This window comes from Gekko japonicus, unplaced genomic scaffold (assembly GCF_001447785.1).
Source record: "Gekko japonicus isolate JY-2015 unplaced genomic scaffold, Gekko_japonicus_V1.1 scaffold25, whole genome shotgun sequence".
Classification (NCBI taxonomy): Eukaryota; Metazoa; Chordata; class Lepidosauria; order Squamata; family Gekkonidae; genus Gekko; species Gekko japonicus.
The window spans coordinates 1,323,646-1,335,256 of NW_015171502.1; the positions used below are offsets into that span (position 1 = coordinate 1,323,646).

The 11,611-nt window shown below is 46.5% G+C and overlaps 1 protein-coding gene across 1 annotated transcript in view; it reads left to right on the forward strand.

Moving 5' to 3' along the window:
- Positions 1–10,121: 10,121 nt before the first annotated feature.
- Positions 10,122–11,611, forward strand: part of FLAD1 (flavin adenine dinucleotide synthetase 1) — a 20,760-nt gene continuing 19,270 nt past the window's right edge. The window contains exon 1 of the mRNA XM_015419133.1: positions 10,122–10,315. Within this exon, the coding sequence (XP_015274619.1) occupies positions 10,145–10,315 (171 nt within the window). The 5' untranslated portion in view covers positions 10,122–10,144. The remainder of the gene's footprint in view (positions 10,316–11,611) is intronic.

The following is an 11,611-nucleotide window of genomic DNA, read 5'->3' on the forward strand; positions in this document are numbered from 1 at the left end:
GCACCAACATTTTACCTTGTCTTTTATTCCTGAGACAAAATTTTGGGGAAATTCTGTTTGCTGCTTAAATACTTTGAATTTACAGGTTGCAAGTTGTAGTGAGCTCTAGACATTCTGCTCATCGAATCTCTGTCTAGAGGAGAGGAATTCATGCCATTCGCTTTGCCAGGCCTCTACACAGACATGGCGATGTGTCTCTGTAAGAACTCCATGACACAAAGTATACAGGTGTACGTCTGAGGTTCAATCCCCAGCAGCCACAGTTTAAGGATCTTGGGCCTGATTTATACATTGTGAGCAGTGTTCCCTCTAAGCTGAGTTAGTGTGAGCTAGCTCACAGTATTTTAGCCTCTGGCTCACACATTTTTGTCTTAGCTCAGGCAGGATGGCTCCAGAGCAGACTAATTCATGCAGCAGCCAAATGCTGGCTCACAACTTGAATGTCAGTAGCTCACAAAGACTCCACAGGACTCCAAGACTCCACAGCTCACAAGACTCCACAGCCTAGAGGGAGCATTGATTGTGAGTGCATGTGGTGCTAGAATAGACCATACCATGGAACATCTTGGGGGGGCATTACATTTTTGGAATGCTTACTTCGCTCATTGTTCTCTGCAAACTGAAAACTAGCACAGCAAACAAAGGAAATGAGCTGGGAGCTTCCCTGCTTTGCTAGCGTTCTGCTTGTGTGGTGTGAATATTTGAAGAAGTGTGCAAAATCGGACCCCAGCCGCCTGCAGCGGTGCAGTCCACTGAACGGCTTTATTTTCCTGCATGTTTAAAACATGTTCGTGAGCAAGTATTAGACAGTAAACTTGCTGGAGAGTTTTATTAGATAACAATACAGGGGTTGCAGTATCAACAACTAATAACAGAAATACTGCAATTGTATTGCCTGCTTGAACACAGAAGGTTCCAGGTTCAATCCCTGTCATCTCCAGTTATAAAGGATCAGGTAACAGGTAAAGCTAAGGTATTCATGGATATAACTCAGGTTGTTTTCTCTTAATAACGCTTGTTTGAAACATAATCCACATTTAAAACGTCATCACTAAATGCCGGCAGGTTACGAACATCAGGGTATTATAAAGGATCAGAGTTGTGCAAAACGCTCAGGTTTGTATAGGGGTCATTTCCTGCGGGATCGCACAGGAGCAGAGCTCCAGCAGTAAGGAGCCCAGGGGACGGGCACATGCAACAAGCCCACTTTAAAAGTGTTCTTTTTATTTTGTTCTGCTGGGTATATACGGCTGCCATCAGGAAATTTTAAGGATGTCCAAACCTTTATACTTTTACTTCTGCTCTTACTGGTTAGGTAGACCGAGTTCAAGGCTTATGAGGAACTATGTGGTCCTGAGGAAGTATTTCTTTCAGATCTGGTATACTTGAATAAAAGAGGATTTATTGAAATAATTCATAAATAAAAGGGTAGAACAATGTAACTATTAATGTGTAAATAATGAACAATTTCTTGGTGTATCACACACAATCTGCTCCCTTACTGACAGGGATCTTTCAGGTAACTTTGTAACACTTTAACTCAAGGTCATATATCTTCACTGTTTCTCTCCAGGACATACAGCCTTTCCTATAACTTGTCTTCAATTAAACTTTTATTTATTTGTTCCTATTCTCTCAGCCTTCCTTCTGTTTCTCACTAAACTAACTTATTCCACACAGGACTGCTTCTCACTTCCCTCACACACAGAACTCACTGAACTTATCAACTGTCAAAAAGTGTAACTGTAAAACCTGATTGACATACATACTCATCCACTCATTTTCACTTCCAAAACCCCTCCCCCTCTCTGTCAACCACCAATCATACCACACTTGCCTCTCTCAACCACTCTATCTACAACCGCCATGCAACCAAACTTTTAAAGAGACACGCACACACAAAAAACAAGGAATCCTTACACTGTCCAATAAGTAAGTGGGTCTTAGATTGTAAAGCTCCAAAATAGCACCTTGATTTGAACCCAGAAAGAAGCTGTAATTAGTGTAAATGTAAAATTTCCACAATATAACTAGACCTACTTGACCATGTCAGCAACTGGACTGCTGCATTTTGTGCCAGCTGATGTTTTCAAGTTGTGTTCAAGGGTGGTTCAATGCAGAATACAATGCAGTAGTCAAGCCTCATGAAGCTGATGGGCAGTAAGTTCAGGATGGACAAAAGGAAATGCTGCTTTATACAGAGAGTGATTAAAAAGTGGAATTTGCTCCCAGAGGATGTAGTGTTGGCCACAGGAACGGACATCTTTAAAGGGGGATTAGATAGATTAATGGAGGATATGTCTTTCAATGGCTACTAGCCATGGTGACTGAGGGGAACCTCCACATTCAGAAGCACTAATCCTTTGAATCCCAGAACCAGGAGGCAACAGCAGGGGAAGGCCTTGTCCTCAGTGTTCTGTTGTGGGCCCTCCGGAGGAACTGGTTGAGGCCACTGTGTGAGGCAGGACTAGATGGACCCTCACTGGTCTGATCCAGCAGGGCTTCTCTTATGTTCTTATGAGGGGAAGGCCTCGGACTCTATCCTGTTGTTGGCTCTCAAGAGGAACTGGTTGAGGCCACTGTGTGAAACAGGAGGCTGGGCTAGATGGACCACTGGTGTGATCCAGCAGGGCTCTTCTTATTTCGAAGTGCAGAAAATAATCCTGTCTGAGTGTGTGTGTTTCCCCAGCCCAATTTGAGAAAACACTCAGTACAATCCTGTAGAGCAGAATCAGATCTTGCACCTTTCCTGGATCCACCCCCGAAGTCTCCAGGTATTTTCCAACCCAGACCTGGCAACCCTAAAGACCATTCGGTCTTTTGAGCCCTGTGAAGCGGCAAAGGGCAAACACAAGGACCTCCTCAGTATGACAGATGTCTTTTTTTTCTTTTTCTTTTTTTTGGTGTCCCTCTTTTGGGCTCTTACAAACGGATGAAAATGTCCTCTTTTCGGGTTGGAAAGTTAGGAATATTCCTAGCCAGGAGCAATTATCACCGCTTAAAGAGGAGGAGCATTTAAAATGAGATTTGTCATAGTGATCATTTGTCTGAAGTAGTCACTCGGGAAACCTGTCCTCTTTCTGAATTTTGCAAAGTATGGCAACCCCAGATTGCACCTATAGCGGACTTTGGTGCCCACGGTGGCTTTTTGTAAACAATGTTGTGTCGCAAAGCCTGCTGGGGAATGTAGTTTTCCCGCAGTGCTCTGCCTTCTGGACAAAGAGCAATCAGGCTGGTACGGAAAAAATCATTGTGACCAATCAGAGGTTTCGAATAGCCATTCGTTTTCCCTCCCTCGTTTACCCTGCTGTCCAATAGGTGAGGAAGTAGTGGCTGGAGCAGCCAATGGCAAAGGAAGGCTGGGAGCGGGTGGAGATTCGAGTCGCTTTGAGCTTGGACGGTGGGTAAGTGCGAAGGAAGCGGGGAGAAAACCTGTCGTGAGTTGGGGCTTCGCAAAGCTCAGCAGCGGGATAGATTTTTTAGTATTAAGAACTCGTCCCTGGAGAATCTGAACTCACAAACGAGGGTGCCTCTGAGCGTGTGCAGAGTGCCTCTCCCTTTCCTTACAGGGTGGGCTTCCTATTAGATTTCAGGGACCGTGGTGGTCAGGCGAAAACGTATTCGTGCAGGCTTGAATGCTGGGACCCCTACTTTTTAACCAAATATCTGGCTGGGAATCGGCTTGCCAATTTATGAGCTCCCGCCTTCCTGCTGTGTAGTTGTGCTCTTGACAGCAGTTTAGAGCTGATGATCCTGTTTTGCTCCAAGGTAAGACAAGCTATTATTTCTACCTCTTAAAGCAGGGGTGTGAAACATGCGGCCTGAGGGCTGTGGATCAGACCCCCCCCCCCCCGCTTCTATCAGGCCCACAGTGGAACTGGCTGTCTTCTGCTTCTTCTTCCAGTTCTGCCGCGTCATCGTAGGTTTGCAGCTTACAGAGACACACCTGAACAGCCATACTCAAGATTGCAACAGCACAGACATTTTGATGCAATAATTCAGAGCAAGAGGTGTCAGTTATCAGACACTGTTAAATAAACAAAACATTGCAAGAGGGCTAATGTTTGAAGCATGTTTTTAAGTTTTAAAAAAGCCCTTTGTGTTTGTGTCCTTTATAAAGTTAATATCTCCGCTACCTGGCACACACATGGCCCGACCCAGCAAGGTCTCATTTATGTCAGATCCGGCCCGTGTAACAAATGAGTTCGACACCCCTGTCTCAAAGCTTTCCCAAAAGGCACAGGAGCAAACGAGGATTGTGGTCCTGAGTAACTGGCAACCTGGGCTCTTGGGTCCTAGGTTGGGTGGGGGATGTCTGTTGGCATGGCATGAACGCCAGGATTCCTGGGTGCCTTGGTTGGCAAGGGGGGATGCTGCTGGTTATTGTGGTTTTCAGCTGCAGGCTGCTTCAAGCGGGGGATGCCAGCCTCCAGGTGGGACTTGGGGGATCCCCTGCAATTACAGCCCATTTCCCGACGACACTTCCCCTGGAGAAAATGGATGCTTTGGAGAGTGAACTCTACGGCATTGCAACCCACTGAGGTCCATGTCCTCCGTGCACCCCCAAATCTCCAGGAGTTTCCCGACCTAGATCTGGCAACCCTACTCCCCCCCCCATCAATGTTCCCTCTAAGCTATGGAGTCTTGTGAGCAAAAATGCTACTTTGTGAGCTCCTGGCATTAAAGTTGTGAGCGAGTGATTTGGCTGCTGCATAAATTGGTTTGCTCTGGAGCCCTCCGTCCTGAGCTGAGACAAAAATGTGTGAGCCAGAGGCTCAAAAACCGTGAGCTAGCTCACACTCACTCAGCTTAGAGGGAACATTGCCCCCCATCCCCTGCTGGTGGCAGGAGGGGGGTGAACCTGGCAACCCTAAGGATTCTGAATCGTGGTTGAAATATTCTCAATAAATAGGAAAGGGAGAACTGATGAGTTGCCAAGGATTGGGGGTGTGTGTGTCTTAGCTACTTTCCGCCTTTATTGCCTGTGAAAGCAGGTGATCTAATAAAACTGCCTATTTGTTTAGATGACCCCCCCTCCAATAGAAGCAGACTAGAACTGGACCCTTTCTGAATCAGAGACATTTCTTCTGGCTGAACACCAGGGGTCATTTCGTAGAAAAAGAGGTGCAGGAGCTCATTAGCATAACTTATTTGCATGGGCCACACCCCCTGACATCACCGGAAGTGTGTCAGAAGGCAACACCCACCGCTCAGGCGCCACTGGACTGTTTTGGATTGCTAGCTATGGGGGAGGGGGGAACGTGCAGATCTGTCCTTGCAGAGGAGGGAGAGCTTGTACCTGAACGAAACTTGGTCTTAAAGGTGCCACTGGACTGGGGTTTAATTATGGCAGCTGATATTTTCCTTGATGATTTTTAATAGTGATGATTTTTAAATGTAACTTTTGATGCTTATTGGCAGGTTCACTATAAGCTACCTGAGGCCTATAAGCCACCTTGGGCCCTCTGAGGGAAAGGAGGGGTACCAACATTTTAAATAAAGACATAGTAAATATGGTAGATGTCGAATATGAATCCAGGGGAACCTTTAAGACCAACAAAGTTTTATTCAAGGTATCCGCTTTCGTGTGCACGCGCACTTCTTCAGATACATTGAAATGAAAATTGCCGGTCCATGCATATAGAGAGAGGGTGAGCCGCAAATTAGCATTCAGCTTCATAAAGGTGTTTAACAGATGCAAGGACCAAACTGGAATAACAAGCTTAGTTTATACGGTCACCATTTGTTTGGGTTTTATTCCGGGGGGGGGGGCCAAAAGGAAACTTATATCGGAAGGATAGGGGGGGAGGGGTTGGGGGGGGGGGAGCTCTTGTTGTGGAGGGAAAAATAGACATTGTGGGTATTTCTGAAACTTGGTGGGATGAGGAAAATCAGTGGGACACAGTGATTCCCGGTTATATATTATATCGGAAGGATAGGGGGGGAAGGGTTGGAGGTGGGGTAGCTCTGTATGTCAGAGAGGGTATAAAGTCTAGAAAGATTGAGAGGCTAAGTGAATTGGATTCGCTTCTGGAAGTTCTATGGGTTGAAATAGGGGGGCCAAAAGGAAACTTAACACTGGGAGTTTGTTATCGCCCACCAGATCAAAAGATAGAGGAGGATTATAAAATGATGAATGCCTTAAAGATAGCAACTAGACAAAAACACTGTGTAATAATAGGTGATTTTAACTACCCACACATTGATTGGGTCAATATGTGTTCTAGTCGGGAAAAAGAGATTGAGTTTCTAGACACTCTAAATGACTGTGCTATGGAGCAGATGGTCACGGAACCTACCAGGGGAGAGGCGATCCTTGATTTGGTCCTAAGTAACACTCAAGACCTGGTGAGAGATGTAAAAGTGATTGCACCGCTTGGAAACAGTGATCATAATGTTGTTGAGTTCATCATTTGTACAAATAGAGAATTGGCCAAAAAGACTCACACAACCATTTTTAACTTTAAAAGGGGTAATTTCTCTGATATGAGGGGACACGTGGGGAGGAAACTGAAAGGAAAAGTAGAAAGGGTCAAAACAATTGGGGAAGCTTGGGATCTATTTAAAACTACGATCCTAGAAGCTCAAAAAATATATATTCCGCAGGTTAGGAAAGGCACAAACAGGTATAGGAAAAAGCCTGCATGGTTAACAAACAGAGTAATGGAGGCTGTAAAAAGTAAAAAGAATTCCTTTAAGCAGTGGAAAGCTAGTCACAGTGAGGCTGATAAAACGGAACACAGGCTATGGCAAATAAAATGCAAGTCTGAGGTCAGGCAGGCAAAAAGGGAATATGAGGAGCATATAGCAAAAAACGTAAAAACCAACAATAAAACTTTCTTCAAATACATTAGAAACAGGAAACCAGCCAGGGAGGCAGTGGGGCCCTTGGACGACCAAGGGGTAAAAGGAGTATTGAAGGATGATAGGGAAATGGCTGAGAAGCTAAATGCATTTTTTGCCTCCGTCTTCACTGTGGAAGATGAGAAGTGCTTGCCCACTCCAGAACCACTGATTTCAGGAGGGGTGTTGGAAGACCTGAGTCAGATTGAGGTGATGAGAGAGGAGGTCCTAAAACTGATAGACAACTTAAAAACTGAAAAATCACCAGGCCCAGATGGCATACATCCGAGAGTTCTGAAAGAACTCAAATGTGAACTTGTAGATCTCCTGACAAAGATATGTAATCTTTCCTTAAAATCTGCCTCCATTCCTGAGGATTGGAAGGTAGCTAATGTCACTCCCATCTTTAAAAAGGGTTCCAGAGGAGATCCGGGAAATTACAGGCCAGTCAGTCTGACGTCGATACCGGGTAAATTGGTGGAAACCATTATTAAGGAAAGAATTAGTAGGCACATAGATGAACAAAACCTATTGAGGCAGACTCAGCACGGTTTCTGTAAGGGAAGATCTTGTCTCACTAACCTGTTAGTGTTCTTTGAGGGGGTGAACAAACATGTGGACAAGGGGGATCCAATAGATATTATTTACCTTGACTTCCAGAAAGCTTTTGATAAAGTTCCTCATCAAAGGCTCCTAAGTAAGCTCAAAAATCATGGGATAGAAGGACAAGTCCTTTTATGGATCAAAAACTGGCTAGTTCATAGAAAACAGAGAGTGAGTGTAGGTGGGCAATTTTCTCAGTGGAGGGTGGTAAGCAGTGGGGTACCGCAGGGATCAGTACTTGGTCCACTGCTTTTTAACTTGTTCATTAATGATTTGGAGATGGGAGTAAGCAGTGAAGTGGCTAAATTTGCGGATGATACAAAGTTGTTCAGGGTGGTGAAAACCAGTGAGGATTGTGAGGCACTCCAAGGGGATCTGTCAAGGATGGGCGAGTGGGCGTCAACATGGCAAATGGGGTTCAATGTGGCCAAGTGCAAGGTGATGCACATTGGAGCCAAAAATCCTAAATATAAATACACATTGATGGGGTCTGAACTGGCAGAGACTGAGCAAGAGAGAGATCTTGGAGTTGTAGTGGATAACTCACTGAAAATGTCGAGACAGTGTGTGACTGCAATAAAGAAGGCCAATGCTATGCTGGGGATTATTAGGAAGGGTATTGAAAACAGATCAGCCAATATAATAATGCCCCTATATAAATCAATGGTGAGACCTCATTTGGAATACTGTGTGCAGTTCTGGTCACCACACCTTAAAAAGGATATTATAGCTTTGGAAAAAGTGCAGAAAAGGGCAACTCGAATGATAAAAGGGTTGGAACACTTTCCCTATGAGGAAAGGTTAAAGCACTTAGGGCTCTTTAGCTTGGAGAAAAGACGACTGAGGGGTGACATGATCGAGGTTTATAAGATTATGCATGGGAAAGAGCAGGTAAAGAAAGAGGTACTTTTCTCCCTTTCTCACAATACAAGAACCCGTGGGCACTCCATGAAATTGCTGAGCGGTCGGGTTAGAACGGATAAAAGGAAGTACTTCTTCACCCAAAGAGTGATTAACACATGGAATTCACTGCCACAGGAAGTGGTGGGTGCTACAAGCATGGACGGCTTCAAAAGGGAATTAGATAAGCATATGGAGCAGAGGTCCATCAGTGGCTATTAGCCACAAGGTATAGCTAGGGGCTCTGGGGCAAGTGATGCTCTGTCTTCTTGGTGCTTGGGGGGGGGGTCAACAGTGGGAGGGCTTCTAATGTCCTGGCCCCACTGCTGGACCTCCTGATGGCACTGGTATTTCTGGCCACTGTGTGACACAGAGTGTTGGACTGGATGGGCCTTTGGCCTGATCCAACATTGGCGTCTCTTATGTTCTTATGTTCTTATGACACAGTGAAGGAAACAAATTATATCAGAATCGGAGACTTATGGGCAGATGTGCCCTCCTTAAATGTGGAATGCTGAGACTAATTAACTGAGACCCTGCTGTGCTTACCTTCTGCCTATATGTATGGACTGGCAACTTCCGTTTCGATGTATCTGAAGAAGTGTGCGTACACACAAAAGCTGATACCTTGACTAAAACTTTGTTGGTCTTAAAGGTGCCACTGGACTGAGACTTGGTTCTGCTGCTTCAGACCAACATGGCTACCCTCCTGAATTGTGGGGCTCTGAGGTCCCGTGCTATGTTGGAGGGGGGAGGTATTATGATGCCAGGTACCGGAGATATAAACTTTATAAAGGACACAGGCAACCCCAATGAACAATATAATTTTTTTACTCAAAATACAAACAAAAGCAATTGATTCCTAGCGGTGAAAGCCATTGATTTACTGGGGAATCCACAAAAGCCCCAATAAATGTTTTAACCATATGCAAGACTAGGTTTTTTCCCCAAGGAATACCACAAAAGGGAGAGTACCCTTTTGTAAGCAAGATCACAAGCTGAAAGATCTGTTTCAGCATCCCTGCAGTGGAGCGAGTTGGCCAGGCGGTGGCAGTGTGGCAGCGCGACATCAAGAAGCCTTGACGTCATCAGCCAGCCGATGTCGTCGGAACACGACTGATCCAGCTCGCAGTTGAATCCCCGGCCAGCTACAATGTGTGTGTAATTAAAAATACTGTATGTTGTCTTCCCTATCCCCCATGAGTATTGTTAGTCCAACTGTTATGAGTAACTGTAAATCGCTCTGAGCCCACAGGTGTGTGGGAAAAAGCGATCAGTAAATCGAAAGTATTATTATTATTATTATTATTATTATTATTTTGCTTGAGGGCCGGGGAAGAGCTCCGAACGGGCCGCTTTTGGCCCCCGGGCCATACGTTTGACACCCAGCTCTGTAGGGTCGCCATAAGCAATGTTCCCTCTAAGCTGTGGAGTCTTGTGAGCAAAAATTCTACTTTGTGAGCTACTGGCATTAAAGTTGTGAGCAAGTGATTTGGGTACTGAATAAATTAGTTTGCTCTGGAGCCCTCCTTCCTGAGCCAAGACAAAAATCTGTGAGCTGGAGGCTAAAAAACTGTGAGCTAGCTCACACCAACTCAGCTTAGAGGGAACACTGGCCATAAGTTGTCTGCGACTTGTCGGCACTTTCCACTAATAATATGGCTGCTTGCAACATGTTTATGGGTGCACTATCCGGATAAGAATCTCTGTGATCTCCCCCCCCCCCCCCTCCAGGCCCAGCCATGGGGCCATCCCAGCGCAGTGTATAGAGCTGCCAGGCTCTGAATGCTCAAGGCTGATGCTCCGGACCCTTGGTGTGTGCAGGAGCATTCTGCGTGCGCGGCGGCAGAGCGGGCACCTCCAAGCCATGGCGGCCCAGAGCAACAACATGGGTTCCAGTCCCGTAGCGAGTTCCTCGGACGGATCTGTGACAGCGGGGATCATCATTATCGGGGACGAGATCTTGAAGGTACGATGCCCGCTGAGTGTTTTTAGGATGTGGGCAGGTCCAGGTGGGGCGTTTGCCCAGCGTCGCTTCTGGTTGAGGCTTGGAGATTTGATCTTCACAGTGTGACTGAAAGTAAGCTGCGGCGGCCATTTTGTGGCGGACTCTGCTGTTTCCTGGCGGCCATTTTGTGGTCAGACCCCTCCACTCTGTGGCGGAATTACAAAGGTGGCCGCAGGTTCCAAAAAGGTTGGGGGACCCTTGCCCTGGTCTGACACCGTGACACTAGGCCACGCAATTTCAACCCATTTTGGGTGGGGGGGGGCAGGTTATTCGCGATCTTGAAAACAGGGTTGCCAGACCCCCAGTCCAGGTGGGAGTCTCCTGCTTTCGTGTGCTCCCCCCCCCCCATTATCCCTTCTTACCTCTGAGAAGCCAAAAATAACTGCAGCATGCATACATAACCCAGAAGAGATGTAGGCACATCAGGCGGCATAAGAGTTTTGCCCCCAGAACATAAGAGTTTGGCCCCAGACCAGAACATCACTGCCCAGCGTGCATACGTCACTTCCTGGTGACGTAAGGACGTCGCAGTGCTCCTTCCTGCTCCTGGAAAGTTCCCTCCCACCTCCTGCTGGTGCGTCGATGGGACCTAGCAACTCTGCTTGAAAATAAGCCAGTTTGGTGTCGTGGTTAAGTGTGTGGACTCTAATCTAGGAGAGCTAGGTTTGATTCCCCACTCCTCCACTCGCACCTGGCTGGATGACCTTGGGCAGGCCATAGTTCTGACAAGAGCTGTCCTTGAAAAAGAACAGTTTCTGTCAAGAGCTCTCTCAGCCCCACCTACCTCACAGGGGGTCTGTTGTAGGGAGGGGAAGGGAAAGGAGTTTGTAAGCTGCTCTGAGACTCCTTTGGGTAGTGAAGGGCGGGATATAAATCCAATCTCCTCCTCCTCTTCTTCCTCTTCCTCTTCCTCTTCATCATCAGAGACGCCAATGTTGGATCAGGCCAAAGGCCCATCCAGTCCAACACTCTGTGTCACACAGTGGCCAGAAATACCAGTGCCATCAGGAGGTCCAGCAGTGGGGCCAGGACATTAGAAGCCCTCCCACTGTTGACCCCCCCCAAGCACCAAGAAGACAGAGCATCACTTGCCCCAGAGCCCCTAGCTATACCTTGTGGCTAATAGCCACTGATGGACCTCTGCTCCATATGCTTATCTAATTCCCTTTTGAAGCCATCCATGCTTGTAGCACCCACCACTTCCTGTGGCAGTGAATTCCAAGTGTTAATCACTCTTTGGGTGAAGAAGGACGTCCT